The 18103-nt window shown below is 40.6% G+C and overlaps 1 protein-coding gene across 2 annotated transcripts in view; it reads left to right on the top strand.

Moving 5' to 3' along the window:
• Positions 1–18103, top strand: part of BEND7 (BEN domain containing 7) — a 46276-nt gene that overhangs the window by 15477 nt on the left and 12696 nt on the right. For both annotated transcript variants that reach the window (XM_042872338.1, XM_042872337.1), the window contains exons 4-7: positions 5038–5160; positions 7622–7887; positions 12625–12850; positions 17456–17575. In XM_042872338.1, the coding sequence (XP_042728272.1) occupies positions 5038–5160; positions 7622–7887; positions 12625–12850; positions 17456–17575 (735 nt within the window). The remainder of the gene's footprint in view (positions 1–5037; positions 5161–7621; positions 7888–12624; positions 12851–17455; positions 17576–18103) is intronic.

Below are 18103 nucleotides of genomic sequence, written 5' to 3'. Positions count from 1 at the left end.
GGAGACGAGAGAGGATGGAGCGTACCTATGAATAGCATGTACAGGACAGTGGTCCATCTTGTTCTGGCAGAGAATTCTATATTAAAGTAAGGGGGGGGGAGGAGGTGTCCTTTGAATTCATTTCTCTTACTGTCATCAGTACCAGAAAGAACAAAGGTTTTTCTACCAGAATCTTGAAGGTCTTCTTTAACAATCCAAGTTAAGGTTTTTCCTCCAGATATTCAGCCTTGCACTTAGAAGGGTTTTCGTATTAAAGGAGCACCTCAGTTCTGTCATCTGGTAGGCAAAAAAAGTATATTATATAGATTGCACTTTCTGTAGATTGCAGTTTCTAGTTGACTCTGAAGGTATTCAGACTTCCTGTACAGTTATGTGTCCTTATCTAAAGGCAAACATGCTCCCATTGCTTGTATCATACAAAAAAAAGTTCTGTTGTTATTCTCAGTACTGCCCTATAGGAAGTGTCATCCCTGCACTGAAAGATACACAGACTTAAGTTTCACAGGACTGAGTGTTTCTCCATATAGACAGTGATTCACTCAGCTGTACCAGGTGATGTGGAGAAAGGTTGCAGTAAGTCATGCTAGGTTTGTTTGTTTTGTAACACTTACTTTAAAAAAAAAAAAAAAGGGGAAAGAAAAAAAAAGACAGCTGCTATTTAAAGATACAGTGTAACTTAGAGTCAGATGTAGGGGCAAAGAAGGACCTAATGCTTGTTTTAGACTTGAATGCAAAATCCAATCTATGCATACTGTAGTGGGATTTTAAGTGTGGAAGGACCTGGCTCCCTCTTTGGCCTGAGAGTTTGTGGGCACCTGCAGGGACAGTTCTCAGCATGCATAGAAGTGCCTGAGCCTGCACAGCTTAGGTGCCTGTTCCTGGATCCAGAAATTAGGTGGAGCAGCACCTATTTCCCCCTCAGGGGCCTGATTCAGCATGTGAACTAAACCATGTTGATGGGATTTGGCCCCATCTGCAAGAAAATGTCAGCTCTTTAGTATTCTATATTTTCTGTATGAGGAGAAGAGAATTTTGGCTGACTGTTGATTTCCCTCAGTAATCTCTGAGAAAGTCAGTTGGGGTTGAGTGGTCTCACTGTCCCTGCAGAATGGATGCCCACATCTCCCATCTGTTGGGGAAGTGCACTGAAGGAGCCCAGGTGGAGACACCTTTCACCCCTCCCTTTGCAGCTCTTCTGCTGCAGAAAGGAATGTAATCTTTAGGCTATTACATAAAGCTGGGTGTGGGCCCTCTCCCCTGGCCACCTTTGAGAGGCGGCTTGCCCAGTTCTTTGAGGGCAGATTACAGGTTCTGCCTCCAGCTGGGTGTTGTGGATCTTGCTGGGCAGTCTCTCTGCTTGGGTTGTGGTGCCCAGTCTGTCAAAAGAAAGCAAATGACATGGGCTGCAAGTGATCTCTGTGAGTGCTCCTCATCTAGCACAGTTTTCTGGGGACAGAAGAGCACTGTTCAGGGCACAGGATTACAACCTAGGCTTGTCAGGCTTAGGTGATGACTGGGGAGATATCCAGGCCCCTATAGCTGGTGATATGAGTAAAGAAACCAGTTCTGTCCATTGGATAGATACTGGATGGGAAGCTAGGGTTTATATTCACTGTAGGCTGCCTGAATTACTCAAATTTGAATGTAATGGGCATCTCAGATGATCTAGTATTTACTTGCATGGTGAAGATGGTTCAGGAAAAGGCTGGAATTAATGTTCAATAAATTCTGGTGTAGAAGGCAGTTGTGAAAAAGATATTGGCAAAGAACAGACAAAAAAGAGGGAAGGAGGAATGAGCAACAGAAGGAAGAAAAAGCAAAGCAAAGTGATTTGTTCCAAACTGGACTTAAGGCAGCAGTTCTGCAAGTCAGGATGTCAGGTCGATGTCTGTGACCCGCTGATTTTAGCAGAAGCATCTTAGGGCTATAAAGAGTGATAAGCATGCCTATCCAATTACAGCCACCAGACTCGAGTCTGTCTGAAATAGTTTCACTTCTTCTGTCCTGTAGGTAATCTGGCAGTGATGTAGCAGCTGGATTTCTTTTTTTGGTTACGCCAAGACTGTTTGCAATGGATTTCACTTGTGTGCTTTTCAAATATAAACTTGCATAGCAATATTACACTAAATGAATTTACTCTCAGCAGATCCAGCTGTAAGAACCACTGTCCTGGGCTACTTGCTGCACACACAGGGGAAGCAGTGTAGTTCTGTGATGTATTTCTGTCTTCTCTCAATCATATGAGCCAGTATCAAATTCACATGCTGGCTAGCTTCCAGAAGAGAAGGAGATGGCTCTTTAAAGACTCCTTCATAAAAATAAAAAGTCTGTTCTCTTTTTGAAATTAAAAATTGATTTATAACAAGTTGAAAAGGGTTGCTTTTGTCCTCTAAAAATGATAAAGGTAGTGCTTGGAACAATGACTGAGAACACTCTACAAGATGTTTCTTACAAAACAGAAGCTGATCAGAAGAGGGAGGGTAGAAATAAAATAAAAAACCCTCATGAATATGTATGAAGTCAGTAGAACCCTGCTTTGATTTGAAATACTGGTGGTCTCTTTTCCCGTTTCCAGTATCTATGGTAGATTTACATGGGTAATTTCTATCAATGCTAATGGGGATTATAATGTAAATCCCCCATGCCTCAGTGGGAAAATAGACCTTTTGGTTTTCCATCGGGAGCCTCGGTGCTTGTGTGCTTTCATTAGGATTGTGTTACATTGCAACAAGGAGGATGTACAGGTATTTAGTGGTGGAATTGGCGTTGTCCAATTTTTGTGAGTAATCAACCACAATGTAGAGTTTTTGTTAAGAGGAAAACAAAAGCCAGGAGCCCTGTCTCCCTCTGTAGTCTCCCAGATACTATTTCCAGAGTCCCAGTTTGAATACTTGATTCTGATGAAGCCGTAAGTCTTATCCTAAGGAACATATTAATCTAAAACAACAGAGAAGCGAGAAAGGTATAGCCTGGAGGAAGGGATGAGTAGGATTTTCTTACTGTGCATTTCTCTAATTAATAAACTTTCCTAATTTTCTGGGACTCTTATGTTTCTGGGAAACATGCTCCATTTCTGCCATGCCTGCTTGTCTTAATGGAAAGCACAGAGTTACGCTGATGCTATTAAATTTGAAAGTAGTCTTGACCTTCACATCTGCTTTAAAAAGTCTACATCAACAAATAGGCAGAAGGGTGTCGGAGCCAAATTCAAGGGTTCTGAGTTACCTGTTGCAAAGCTTAACAAGTACAGAAAGAAAAAAAAAAATGTTACAGAGGGCTAAAAACACTTCATGAGCCACTCAAAGGAGGAAAATCCAATCTATGCCCGAAGGAGCTTTCAGTGTGAAAGTATAGGATACAAAGGAAGGATGAGTTCAAACTAAGCAGGGTTGTGCTGAGTCAATAATCCAGTTTTGTTTTAGCAGGAGTCTTTCAGATGTAGTTTCACACGTAACCCATTTCTGGGAGAAAAATCACCACTCTTCTCAGGTATGATGGATTTTGCATAACGCCTAACAGGCTGAATGGAAGTGGACAAAGAACAAGAACCTCGGAAAGGGAGTTTTGAGAAGCACAGGGCGCACTGAAAGACCTAAGAAAGGGTTGGATCAGTTCAGCTGGGGCTAGGTTGCCATTAGCCATTGCAAATGAAAATTGAAGTCAGAGAATGTGTACAGGTCTGACATCAGTGGAGCTCTGATGAAAAGAATGCAAACCAAACCTAAAAAGGTATTAATAACTGGTTTGGCTTCAGAGGAAAGCAAAAGTAATAATGAAAAAATGGAAGGATTTATGAGCAAAGATAAAATGAGTTGCTTGTGTTCACTTTAGTTAAGAAATGATTAAAGGGCACCTGATAACTGTCAGGATATAGGAAAAAAAAAAAGGGAAATACACCCTCTGAAGTCCACCACATGTGACACCAAGTGAGATGATTTTTGTTCCATCCATTCATGTATATCTTCATAAAGTGATCATCCCTCCTCTTGCATGCTTTGACGAGCAGTAAAATAGCCATCAATTTAAATGATGCTAAGCACATTCTGAAACAAAGGGAGGTACGGTCCATCTGGCCTCAGTTTCAAGCAGGTATTGCTAGGAGTTTTATTGTATTTTGGATTTGTTTGTTTGTTTATTGCAATATTAAAGCCATGCTGTTATTTCAAACTAAAGCGCAGGATACAACTGTTCAGGTAAAGCTTGAAAACTTTGAGCTGTTACAGCCTGCCCTAATTGAGGACCTACTGTGCCAAACATCTGGAAGCCAAGGCAGTAACAATATCATTGCAAAGAGGTAGAATTGTGTAAATTCAGTTAAACACTGGTAAGAGCTACTACAAAAGGAGAATCTGTTCAAATACAATGTGAATCATCAGAGAAACTTCAGAAAACCCATCTTGTAGGCTGCAGTATTGGAAAACATGCCATTAGAAACAATTCCACATTTGGTGACAGAGGAGCAAATCTGAAAGATTTCCTTGCTGATGGTTCATTTCTAGTCTGCTTTTTTATTTTTTTTCTTTTTATTTTTCTCTGAATAGAAGATTTTATTTTCATTCTCAATTCATGTGGTAAAGAATCACATGCAACATTCAGGCAGTTTAGAAGTTCTAAGGCCCCCATTGAATGTGCAGTATAAACCTTTATTACGCAGCCTGTCTTCATTCTTTGTAGGACTGCTCTGAGAGATGGGCTTTTTTGTGCGTGATAAAGTGAGTATGTTTATAATGAGGTTTGGTGCTATTGTTATTCAGGATGAACTAGCCTGACAATAGAGAGCCCTGCTGTGAAGAGTGCATTGTATTCAGGCTCTGAGCCATCCCCTACTGTATATAATTGCACATACTAGCAATTGGATAAAACCTAGCAGCCTCTTCCTCTTAAAGGACCACATAGAAAATTATTTGCTTTTTTGCTTTGGATCTAATTTCATGATCAAGTGTATTGATAACAGCTTCAAGTGCTTGTGGGTCATTTTTATTTTTATTATATTTGTGGATTACATAATCTCTCCCCTATTTCTTTCCTCTCTTTCAGGAGAAATCCCAATGGTGAATTCATCAATTGGACCAAACTGCTGTACATGTAATTGCCAGTCAACTCTACAGGCTATTCTTCAGGAGCTCAAGACCATGAGGAAACTGATCCAGATTCAGTCAGGTACAGTGACCAGTCCCATGCGTGTCCATGACTGGCATCTCCTTGTTGGAGAAATGGTCTGGTAGAAAGAAGTCTGCCTGTAGGTAGAAAGAAGCAGAACCTGAGTTGTTTTCTGCTTTAATGACACATTGTTCAAAGTGAAATTTGCACAGGCTCTGTGGAAATGTGATTTTTATTTCTCAGGGCCAGATCCTTACCCATAACAGGAGACATTAACTTTTAAGAATCTTTCGTGGCTAAATTTGAGAAGACTAATGTGTGTCTAGATGCTGTAGTAATGGAGGCTGAATGGTAGGCCTGGTATGCTTAGATGCCATAACTGCCCCCAGTTTGTGTGTATTTGTTCAGAACTGGGAGATGCTTCTTTACCTGCCACTACCTAGTTCACTAACATTAGGGAAAACAAAACTAAAACAAATTTGGAAGGCAACTTGAGGTTATTGTATAACATTTCATTTAAAGATCTTTCAAGTTCCAGCTTCACGATAGCCTAAGCTGAGCTAGCTGCTGTACATTGTGGGCTCTCCTGTTCTTCAGGCTGGCTTATCAGCTCCTCTGTTGAGCTATGTTCAGCTTCCAATGGGGCTAGCAGGAATCTGTTTGTTGGGGAACACTCTGAGGGCTGGGTTTCTGCTGGGTTAAGAGCTGTGCAGTGCCAGAAAAGCATTAGAACCAGATGTTCAAGAAATGTTTAGATGTTGTGCTAAGGGACTTGGTTTTGTGGGGAGATATTGGTGGTGGGTGGACAGTTGGACTAGATGATCTTTTCCAACATGGGAGGTTCTATGATTCTAAGATAATGGGCAGCTGGGAATTAAGTGGTTCATTGTAGGCTGCAGTGAAGCTGCAGCCTCCATACTTCATAAAAATTAGTGTAGATATTAATGAAGAGTTAGATTGGGGGTTTTGTCAGTTGAGTTCCCCATCTGTTGTGAATGATAGGGAGTGGAGCTATGGAGATTTTTCTCTTATGGTAGCTGTACAGTACCAGCTCTTAAGAATAGGGAGTGTGGAGTAATTACACAAGTATGGGTGGAGTGAAGGGCTTATCAGTGAGCCAAGAGAAGGATCAGACAGATTTTGTAATCTGTATTGGACTGGAAATGCTTTTCAAAAAGTCACCCATTTACAACAAAGGACACGAAGGCCCAGTTTTAAAGTCCTGGCTGGGACAGGGGATTCTTTGCACAGTTAAACTGGTTGCATTATGTGCCTGATTAAAAATGACTTGTGAGTGAGAGGTACAGACTGGAGTTTACGCCTGAAGAGCTGGTTCCTCAATAGCAAGAACAGTTCTAATGTATTGTGTATCTACCATATAAAAAGTTTGGGAATCTCTTAATGCTTCATATTTCCTGATATGTGTGGAAAATGCTTTTGTAGAGAAAAGAAAATGTTTGGTCTTTTTTGTTGCTAATAGGAAAAAAAACCCAACAATGTAAACACGTATGTGAAGGTGTGGTAACTTCTTTTGGTATTCAGATGGCCTTCTGTCCAAATGCTAAACCAAAAATCAGAGCACTGTAAATTCTGATCGGGAATGAAGTGCCCTGGGAGTTGTGTAATAAGCAGTGTAATAAGGTTCCTTTTTTCCTTAGTCTTTGCAGATGAGGACCGTTTGTATTTCACTTGTAGTTCGGAACGAATTTGATTTGCGTGTGGTAAAACAAAGATGTATGGCACTTCAGATTTCTTTTTCGTTTTGCTCTTGATCTTATTAACTGATCCATGGAGACAAGTCATTGTGTCTGCAGTGTTCTGTCACGTTGGTGTGGGTTCAGGACTGGTGCCATTTGTACAAATGACTTTGAATAGTGGGTACTGAAAAACGCGAAACATTGATAAATATAAAATATGATATCTTAGGTTTCAAAAGTAAGACATGAACTGTCAGTTTCTGTGTATGAGCAAGAAAAACAACCTGATATATCTGTGTGACTTCTTTCCTAAAAATTAAAGTACTGAATAGTGTTTTCACTCATTCTTGACATAATAATATTTGAAATGTTCTTGCTGAGCTAATTAACTTGGTGACTACGCTCAGAAAAATAACTGTAATTGCATTAGCACTTGTGCTGTTTTATAAAAGATGCTCAAAGACAGTGAGATTTTCAGTCATTCAAGAGAGTATACAAATTAATCATTACTTACGTCCTTCATGCCACTGGCCGCCCGGTGGTCAGTAGGAAGAAGAGCCATATATTTCTAATTTTCTTACAATACTATTCATCAGTATGTCTTCAAATACCTCATCCTGGAGCTCGGTGTCATTATCTCCATTGTACATACTGGAAAATTATGCGAAGGAGATAAAAACTGTTCCACATGCACAAACAGCACTGAAAACTGAACCATTTATCCAGAAGATGAGTTCAGCGTGCCTGTAGTTTAATGGTGTGTCTGTGTGGTTATACAAGTTTCTTTGTCTATAAATTTAATTCATTACTTTTCTCTCATTCAGTTGGGACTCAAAACAGACAACAACCTCCTGTTCCTCTGATTTGTGCACAAAAGTCAACAATATCAAGAAAGAGAAATAAAAAGAAAAAACTACCCCTCAAAACTGTTGAGCCATTTACTATGAATAAGAAAACCAGTGCTGCAGAGAATGATAAGAAGCTGTCAGCAAACCCTGAAAGTTCCAATCTGCAAGCAGTTGAACCCCCTCTCAACGTAGAAACCCCTCTTTCAGGATTTGGAATTATCCTTGAATCAGCTTCATCAGATGTAAGTTATATTTCAATACATTGAATCGCAGGTTTCTAAAGCGCTGGTCTGGGAAAACATGTACATATCAGCTTGAAATGTATTCCCTCTGTGCTGAATAAACAAGAAAACCTTGGGTAGTTTTGAATGGAGACAAATGCTGCAGTTTGGATAGATTTCTGTTTTTGTTTTCCAAGTTTCACAAACATGAAGTTCAGTCTTGAATTTAAGGCTTTCTGTTGTCTGAGCTTGCAGTGGAAATTTGTTCTTCATCTTTCCTGGTCCCAGGAGCCACCATGAGATCAGGAAAGTGCTACATTTATAAACAGTTCCAAAACTCTGTCATTTATTGACTATTTCAGGTTGTTCTCTTATATGCCCTTATCCTACCAGGATGTAGTCATGCACTTTATTTTATGACTGGCTGGTTCTGCTGGCTTCAGAAGTCTTCTCACATCCATAAAGCTCATACCTGAGTCTGCTGAACTGGGTCCTTTAGTTTTCAACATTGTAGTTGCTAGATAAGTGCCTTGGCACTACTGATAATTTGACTGTAACTAAAGAAGCCAAAATTGCTTGCTCTTAAAACATGTTCTTGTCACATGTAAAATGGCACAAAGCCTGCTTTCTTGATTCACATAACATGTATGCATCAATAGAAACTTCACGTATTTGGAGGCTGATTTGCTTTGTTTAATGACCAAACAGATGTTGTCTGAGTAGTTCACTGATGAGTAAACTGATCATTAATTTCTCTAATACATTTTTAATTTTGAGAAGGTAATTTCCAATTTTGTAAATATTGTGAGATAGAAAAGCATAATTAAATTCAGCATCAATAAGCAGAAATGAAAACAATACTGCAGATAACGTTCTACCTTTCTGAAAGTGGGAACTACTAACATAAGAGAGCAGTGGTGGTAATTCAGTTATATAGATGCAAGCCACACCACTAATTAGGTTGCAGTCTCATGCCATAGGGTCTGTAGTGATATGAGGTAACTAGTTCCATGCTTTCTCTGAGGTTTCTCAGAGGTCCTTTTGTACTATGATATTTCCTAATGTTTGAGGGAATGTTTTAGGGTGAGGCCAGTAATTTATCGCCAGTGTGTTTTTCCTGCTTACAGTTTGTCTTTGCTTGTGGCACACTTTTCAGCTTGAAACATAGTTTTGAAAACAGTGCTTTTGTTTTGTGCTTGCAATGGAATTTAATTTGACTTTATGAATGTGTTTCATTGCTGGGCACAGTCCTTTGCAGATGCCAGTTTGAGCTTAAGAAAGAACAGCAAACGTGTGGTTCATAAATCAGATCTTCATCTGCTCTCTCATGCTTTGGACAGTGTTTACCACAGCAGTTGTTTGAATATAGTTACAGAGCTCTAAGACAAACAAATTGATTTTTGTTTTGCCTTTGGAAATAAAACTGTTGAGTTCTGAAAGGAGATATATTTAACAGTGGAAATAAAATGTGACCTTAAACATTTTGAGAAAGCTAAATAAAGTCATTTCTTTCTGAATGAATGGTAGTATTATCTTTTTCTGTTTAGTCATAAGGATCTCTAGCGTGCTCACTACCAGCATGTCTGAGTGCCTGAGGAACCTGGAAGATGTTTTGCATAGCACTGTAATTTATTGTTCTCTTTACAATACTGAGTGAGTTGTGGGGTCATACACAGTACTGCTGCCACTGTAGCTTTCCCCATGTTCATTGAACTTTAAGGTCGTAGAACCATCTGAGTTGGAAGGGATCATGAGTTTGAAGTATCATGGAGTTCCAGCTCCTAGCTCCACACAGACCACCCCAAATCCAAACCCAGTATCTGAGAGCATTGGCCAAACACCCCTTGAACTCGGCAGCTCGGTGCCGTGCCCACTGCCCTGGGCCGGCTGTTCCATGCCCACCGCCCTCTGGTGCAGACCTTTCCCTAGCACCCCCTGCCCCTCCCCTGGCGCAGCTCCACGCCGTTCCCTCGGTCCCTGTCGCTGAAAGCAGAGCTCAGAGCTGCCCCATGAGACCTCCCTTCTGTCTCCTCTTCTTTGGGCTGAACAAACCAAGAGACCTCAACCACTTCTGATACGTCTTATCCTCCGGACCCTTTGCCATCTTTGTAGCCCTCTAACAGTTTGCTGTCCTTTTTGTGCTGTGGCACCCAAACAGCACCCGCTGCTGGAGGTGAGGCCACGCAGCACAGAGCAGGGTGGGACAATCCCTTCCCTTACCCAGTGGCAGTGCTGGGCCTGGTGCACCCCGGGGTACAGTCGGCCTTTTTGGCTCCAGGGCACACTGCTGACAGATTCAACTCGCCGTTGACATCTCTGCTGAAGATCTCAGTTTCTTTTACAGAAAATTAGAGCTACATAACCAAAACCAACGCAATTAGTTCAGATCTGCTAAGATGAAATAGTGCTGCTTATGAACGTGGAAGAAGCCTTTGTTCAGCTCAGTGAGACCAACTCTTAATCTGGACCTTGGGTCAGATAACCCACTTTTTTATTGCAATGATCTGTTACTTTTGGTTAAACCTTCATGTGTTTGTTTTACTGTTGTAATGTTTCATTTATAATCTAATCATTTCTAATCTAAGCAGGGAGCCTATTGAAATGTTTAGGATTAATTCACTTCCTGTTAATTTTAGCACTGCACAAGCCTTTGGCATTCAGGTCTTATTTATTTTATTGTAAAGGAGTAGTTTACTCACTGGTTCCTTATGCCAGGATCATTACCTGTTAATAAATGCTTTTCCTTTTGAGAAATCACATTTAAATTGATCATAAAGTTTAATTAGGTACTGATTGTCTTTGATGGAAGAATAATTTTCAGCTAAAGGAGAGCAAGTATAAATCAGTATTTTTCCTTCAGCCAATATAGAAATTGATTAAAATATTTAATATGAGGAATTCAAAACTAAAATAATATTGACTTCTCCGTGCTGATGCACAGGTGAGGTTTCAACTGCATTTTACAGCTGTGTTAGTGAGAATGACTTGTCTAGCCTGCTGGTATCATTGAGGTCATCTTAGATTACTATCTTAAGACCAAAGAAGCAAAATAGGGTAGGATGCTTTTGACACCATGGCAGCTACATTCTGGTTTTTGAGTAACATGAAGTGGAATTTTTCCCAAGTAGTAAACCCAGCTCATATTTATTTACATTTGAAAATCTTGCTGTCACCAGAAACTTAGAAGTAAAATATTAAAAGCCCACCTACATCAGAAGTTTGTCAAATGTCAAATAGAGTAACTCTGTTTTGCTGGATCCAGCATTTTTACAGTTCTCACGGTAAAAAAAAAAAAAAAAACACAACTTTTTATCCAGGAGAAACTGAAGAAAATGTGTTTTTTGGTTTATTGCTTTTTTATTACTATCTGCATATTTTACGAATCTTCATTCTGGCTTCCAGAAGCATCGTGGTCTTCACTTTCTGTGTACCTGTCACCCAGTAAGCATGCATGGTCAGTGATAGTGTGTGCTTTGAAGATACTTCTTGCTGTAACTCTCTTGGTATTGATTTTAAAAATCCATGGAAAAAGAGTTATGCAGCCAAATCCTTCTACAGTTGGCAGCCCTTTACTCCAGCTAGACTCAATAAATTTGCAGGTGATTTGATGTAGGCTGGCATTTGCTCTTGCTCTGTAAACATTTTCAAAAATGCACCATCACTGGTGAATGTATTTTCATACAGGGAAAAAAAAAAAAGAAAAGAGCAAGTTGTTAGGAATGAGGCTGTAACTTTATTTTCTCATATCACAACCACAGATTTGTTGTTTTTACCCCTTTCCAACTTCCAGATATTATCTTAAATACGGTCTTTGCTTGATGCATCTTCAAGCTATATAAATAATTATTCCATGCAGATGCCTTGTGTAAGCATTTTGTGGTGATGGACATAGGAAGAAGACAATGCTGTAAATATTGTTCATGTAATTTCTGATTTGTACAGACAGGGGCAACAAAAAAACTCAGAAAGTGGACTTCTTTGAAGGCCTTTGTCTGCTTTGGCCCATAGTGTACTTGAGACAAGTCTGATGAAATACAAGATCATTTTTTCCCTCTTCTGCTCCTCCATCTCCCTTTCTGGAAGTGATTTGCCACTGAGATTTTCTGTGCTGAAATAAGCCACGTGCATAACATCATCCTGTTCTCAGGATGCATTTAGGGGATATGAAACCAAGGGAAAAGTAGCTGATCAGCAAGCCCTGGCGAAGAGACAACCTCCAAGTCATCCTCTACTTCATTTCATATAGATGGCATTTGCACTGAGAGCCCTCTTGGGAAGTTGCATGGAATGGGGCTGTTGGCCCTGCAGTTGTCCTTCCTGGAAGTACCTGGCTGTCCCACAGCATGCTAATCAGCATCGTTTGCCAAGGAAACAGGTCCATAAAAATGATTAGCTAAATGGCTCAAAAGCTTTGTGTAGGAATGTCGCTCTAGGATGATCATCTGCTTTGTAATTATTATCAATATTGAAAGGTATCTCTTTTCTTTTTTGTTAGCTGTATGCCTTGAAATAATGTCAGTGATTGTTAACTATTACAGTGGCTAGACGTAAGTGTGATTATTTGATTTGCCTTTTGAAGTTCTTATTCACTGATGGAGTTTGATTTCAATGAAGTAGGCTGCTGTGGTATTGAATAGTTGGAAAAAGATTTGTGGCTTGATTATTTAAGTGATTGAGAAATCTCACCAGATGCATGACTGAAGTAAAATAATGTGTTTGAATGCCATTTTAATTAAAACATTTGTGTTCTTTTGGTAGCCAGAAGTGCAACTTGCAGAAGGCTTTGATGTCTTCATGCCGAAATCTCAGCTGGACTCTATATTATCAAACTATACTCGCTCAGGAAGTCTGCTATTTAGGAAGCTGGTTTGTGCATTTTTTGATGACCAGACTTTGGCTAACTCTTTACCAAATGGCAAAAGGAAAAGAGGGCTCAATGACAACCGGAAAGGACTAGACCAAAATATTGTGGGTGCAATAAAAGGTATGCTTTTACTTTCTTTCATACGTGTAACTAGAACATATTCTCAGCTGAGGAGGACGTAAAGGGATTAGAATTTCTGACGTGCATTAGGTCTATTAAAATATGCAGTCTTATTTTTATTCTCTTTCGTTCACTTGTTAAAAATAGATTCTACAGGGACAGCTTGTGTTAAGTTTAAGCCAATGATTCCGGTTTCTGAAGTCAGGCTCCAAGGTTAGAATCTCAATGTTCTTTTAAGTTTTTGGTTTTTGTTTTTTTTTTTTTTCTGGATATCAGAGGCATAAAGAAATCTTGAAAACATAATGAGATCACAACTGTTCCTCTTTAATCAAAATTCTGAGGCGTGCTGTATATCCGACTGTGTCTGCTCTGTAAATAGTTCAGTAGTTGGTGGCTGAATGGGGGAGAAGTGGTGGAAGATTATGTTGGGACCAGGAGATGAGCTTGTTGCTCATAAAAACTGTGAAGGTTTACCTTTTGTGGAAACAAGTTTCTTAGTTGAGTGTTTCGTATGTTGCGTCTTTTTTGCTAGTGATCACTGCTTTCCAGGTTCCAGAATAACACATCTACCATCAAACACTGTGATCACAACATATAAAGAGCTAGCTAGCATTACATGGGAGATTCTGAATTGGATTCTGCAGTTTTGAAATCGCATAAAGCAGAAAAACTACGCAAGTTATAAAAAGACAGGCTGCACTGCAAAGCAGAGCTGACCAAGCACAAATACAGGCTGACAAAGATCAAATACAGGCTGGGTGGAGAATGGCTTGAGAGAAGCCCGCAGAAGGATCTGGGGGTGTCCACTGATAAAAGACTCAACAGGAGCCAGCAGTGTCTGCTTGCAGCCCAGAAGGCCAGCTGTATTCTGGGTTGCTTCAAGAGAAGTGTGACCAGGAGGTCAAGGGAGGTGATTCTGCCCCTCTATTCTGCTCTCGTGAGATCACATCTGGAGTATTGCTTCCAGTTCTAGAGCTCCCAACACAAGATATCAGGCTGTTGGAATGGGTCCAGAGGAGGGCCATGAAGATGATCAGAGAGCTGGAGCAGCACCCCTATGAGGCTGAGAGAGTTGGGGCCCTTCAGCCTGGAGAAGAGAAGGCTTTGGGAAGACCTTATAGCTGCCTTCTTCCAGTGTCTGAAGGGTGACTACAGAAAAGCTGAGAAGGGACTTTTTATAAGGGCATGTAGAGACAGAATGAGGGAAAATAGCTCTAAACTGAAAGAGGGTAGAGTTAGACTAGATATTAGAAAGAAATTCTTTACTGTGAGGGTGGTGAGACGTTGGAACAGGCTGCCCAGATAGGTTATGGATGCCCCATCCCTGGAAGCATTCAAGGCCAGGGTGGATGGGCTTTTGAACAGCATGGTCCTGTGGGAGGTGGTCCTTGTGGTTTAGAAATAGATGATCTTAAGGGTCCAACCCAAACCATTCTATGGTTCTATGATTATTGTAGGGCCCCTGACTTGTCCTGAGGTACAGGACAAGGTAACCTAGGTGACATAAAGCAATGAGAAGAATTCCTGTAAGCACATTGGCAGCTAAAAGAGGAAGGGAAACCTTTTGCAGGCACTGGTGTGCGTAGTTTTACCCCCACCCTCATGCAAGAAAACCACTGACATGTAAGGAGTGAATCCAGTGGATGGCCACCAAGATTGTTGCAGGACCGAAGTAGGTAAGTGATGACATAAGTGTGTGAATTGGCTTGCGAGAAAAGGATGAGAGAACTGGGGTCAGTCAGCCTGGAGAAGAGAGTGCTCAGGAGAAACCATATTGCTGTCCATTACTGCATAGTGGAGTGGCATGGAGAAGGTGGAGCCAGATTGAAGAGGCACAAGAAGTGTTGGATGCATGGAGAATTTCAACCTGATACAGGAAGCTTTTTTAACATGAGGGTGATCAGACAGTGGACCAGGAGCTCAGAGGGGCTGCAGGATCTCTGTTCCCAAAGGTATTCAGAATTTCACTGGACATGGTCCAGAGCATCATGATCTAGTTGACTGTGCTTTGAGTAGGAGGTTGGACCTCCAGAGGTCCCTTTTAACCCGTGTGATTCTTTAGTAAGGTGTCTGTGTCATAGTCTTAATACGCTACCTTTTTTTTTCCTTGAGCTCAATCCTCTGTGAAGATCTGAAGTTGAGTTCCCTTCATCTGTATCTTGGTCTTCCCAAAAAGCTTTAAATGGAAGAGAAATGAATCAAAATTATTTAAAAAAATCCTCTACTTGGACCAGCACTGTAGTAAAAAATTGCTTTTCAGTGGATGCAGTAGCACTATTAAAAGAGCAGTCATCACCCACTATGGAGAGCAGTGTTTCTCAGTAGCTAAGTTTGTATTACCAGAGCAAATTCTGAAGTCTGCTTCAGCCTCTTCCCGTGGTGACAGTGGGGAAGAAAGGAAGGAGTTGTAGTTTCACAGATAAAAATTGTGGTGGTACTGCTGGACACCACTGTAATAATAATCTTCACTGCTACTTAAAGTATTGCCCAAACTCTAGTTCATGATCTGTGTTAGGGGAGCCTGTTCCTAGAAGCTGTGATGGAATACAATGCTAAGGGCTGATGTACTGTGGATCTTTACTCAGCCTGGCTCCAGCAGCACCCTTTTTCCTTGGGCTGTCGGACACTGTGGTTTCATTTGTTCCAAGAAATGACTGAGTCAGTATGAAATCTCCATGAGGACAACAACATGTTGTTTGCATTATTTCGTTAGGACGTTCCTCTGCCACGTGTTCAAGACATCCTTTAGTGGCACTTCAGTCCTTCCCCATGTCAGAGATACAAAAGTGGAGACAAGGCTGTATTCATGACAGACATGAGCAGAGAACTCGAAGGAGAGACTGCTGGCTTGAAAATTCTCCTTGTCTGGAAGCATTTTAACTACCATCTTTATGATAGTTTAATACTGCTGCAACAGAATGATTAGCCAGCGAGAAATTCTTCTGTCTGACTTTGGATATTCAGTGGCACTTGTTGAATCACTTGCAGCATTTCTCCTGAACAACCAGTTTCTCTTGTGAGCTGCGTCAATTTTCACCTACAACTCAGAGGAATGGGGAGAGAGAGAACAAAGATCAGAGGTAGTTGTTTTTTCATTATGTTCTTGACAAAAAATCCAGCCCTGCATGAAGGTCCATTCCTGCAGAAGTCAATGAGCTATCTTCAGATCTGCTGGGGATTTGATCTGATTTATGGCACGGGTGGTTACCACAGTACAGCTCAGATGAACTGGAATGATGAGCTCCCACTTCTGCCTTCTTCCTACTACATTCCCACTTATTTTTTTTTTTCAGTCCTCGTGCTTTCATAACCACGCACTGAGCAACCTAAGCTATTTTGAATTTCACTGAAGAGAAGAACTAGCAAGGCAATGTACAGGCTCTCCAAGGCTGCCATGATTTAGTTTCCCATGCAGACCACAGCAAGCAAGGTCGTAATTCCACCTTAGGAACTTGCAATAGACAACCTGGCTACAGCCTGTTGTCACAGGATGACCCCCAGGCCGTGGTCACCAACTCAATCTGCAGTCACATGTTTGAAGTGCAAGACTTAGGACATCAGTCAGGCTCCCATTGTGTTAAGGACCACATGGATTCAGAAGGGAAAGATGATTTCTGCCTTCAAAGAGCCTCTAAGGTTGAATGCTGGCACCATGTGAGACTGTGCTGACTTCTCTGAGCTCCTTGAGTGATTGTTCATCTTTGCTGAACAGACTACAGAGAAAAGTATTGTTAATGCTTTTCATGCAGTGTTTTTGTCAAATTGTGAATGTGAAAAGAATTTGGAGAGTGCAGTTGCTTTGGACTCCTTTGGAATTACCAGCCAGCACTGTGTCAAAACTCTGTGTACAAAAATACCAAATGGTCAACTTTTGCTACATGTTCCCTCTTCTCATTTGTGCAACATTTATTCCCAAGGATTACAAATTCCTTCATCTGGAACCAGTTTTCTTTATCTGTTGGTCATAATAGACAGTTGGTTCTGAGAACCATGACCAAGCCTACAATAGCAATACTAGCAGTAATAATATTTTTTGTATTTTTGCCCTTTTCACACACCTCTCAGTTGTATGATGAACAGTATTTTTCACAAGGAAGTCTTTTAGTGGCTTTATAAGAATGCTATTCCATCTAATTTGGTGGTCTGAGAGCAACAACTGCAGGGATTTCTGCCATAGTGGGAACTGTGTCTTCCATCAGTTTGCTTGTAGACTTAGAAATGAGTCCGAGAGCCCAGCAGGTGACCAGATGTTCAGTTCTCTTCTTACACCATATGGAAAGCAGCAGTTAGAAGTGCCTGCCACATCTGGAGACTCAGTTCAAAGTACGGTGTTATTTTTTGGTGATATTCTAGTGTGAAATTCATGGATGTCACATGGATGGTATAAACTGTTTCTTTAGGATAGGCTTTTGTAAGTAATAGCTATGATAGTTATATAGACAAATGACTTCTGAATGATAAAATCATGAAACACTGAGTTTGACCAGATTTGGCAATTCAGTTTTGTGCTCTTGATGTTTTGGTACATTTTTGGTACATTTTCTTTGCCTCCTTTATTTCAATTGTGGTGGCACTTTTAAAAAAGATGGTATCTTTTTATTTCAGTCTTCACAGAAAGATACTGCACTGCCAACCATGTGGATAAACTTCCTGGTCCTAGGGACTGGGTCCAAATTCTTCAGGATCAAATTAAACTGGCAAGAAGGCGATTAAAAAGAGGCTCAGGTATGTATAAAAATATTAGGAAAAACATATGAGAGTAAAATTAAAATCGTACAGCCTTTCTGTCCACAGAATTGTCTTTCTTGTTAAATGTAACTGTTGTATGTGTTCACTCTATGAAAATTTGATCTCTCAGGTTTAGCAGGTTTCTGTGTCAAGTACACGGTAACGAGTTGAGCTGTTTTTGCAGCCAAGTTAGCTTAGAGTCTTCCTCAAATGTCTCCAAGCTCCTTCCATTAGCAACTGTAACTTCTTAGAATCACAGAATATCCTGCAGTGGAAGGGACCCATGAAGGTCATCGAGTTCAATGCCTGATTCTCAGGGCAACCTAAAAGTTAAGAGCATTCTTCCTAGTGTTCTATGAAATCTGAGTTATAAACTATCTCATCCAGCCAGGTTGCAGGTAGAAGGTTTTAAGTTCTGTGTTACTTGGCCTGACAAGCCACTTCTGTACTGTTAGGACATAACCTAAATTACCTTTCCTTCCAAACTGTGTGTGTCTGGAAGGTCACATTCCTCGTGAAAGAATT

Source organism: Lagopus leucura, unplaced genomic scaffold, assembly GCF_019238085.1.
Source record: "Lagopus leucura isolate 7727_CA_CO unplaced genomic scaffold, USGS_WTPT01 Super-Scaffold_100008, whole genome shotgun sequence".
In the NCBI taxonomy this organism is placed as follows: Eukaryota; Metazoa; Chordata; class Aves; order Galliformes; family Phasianidae; genus Lagopus; species Lagopus leucura.
The sequence above is the reverse complement of the archived record's forward strand: the minus strand, read 5'-3'. Positions and strand labels throughout refer to the sequence as shown.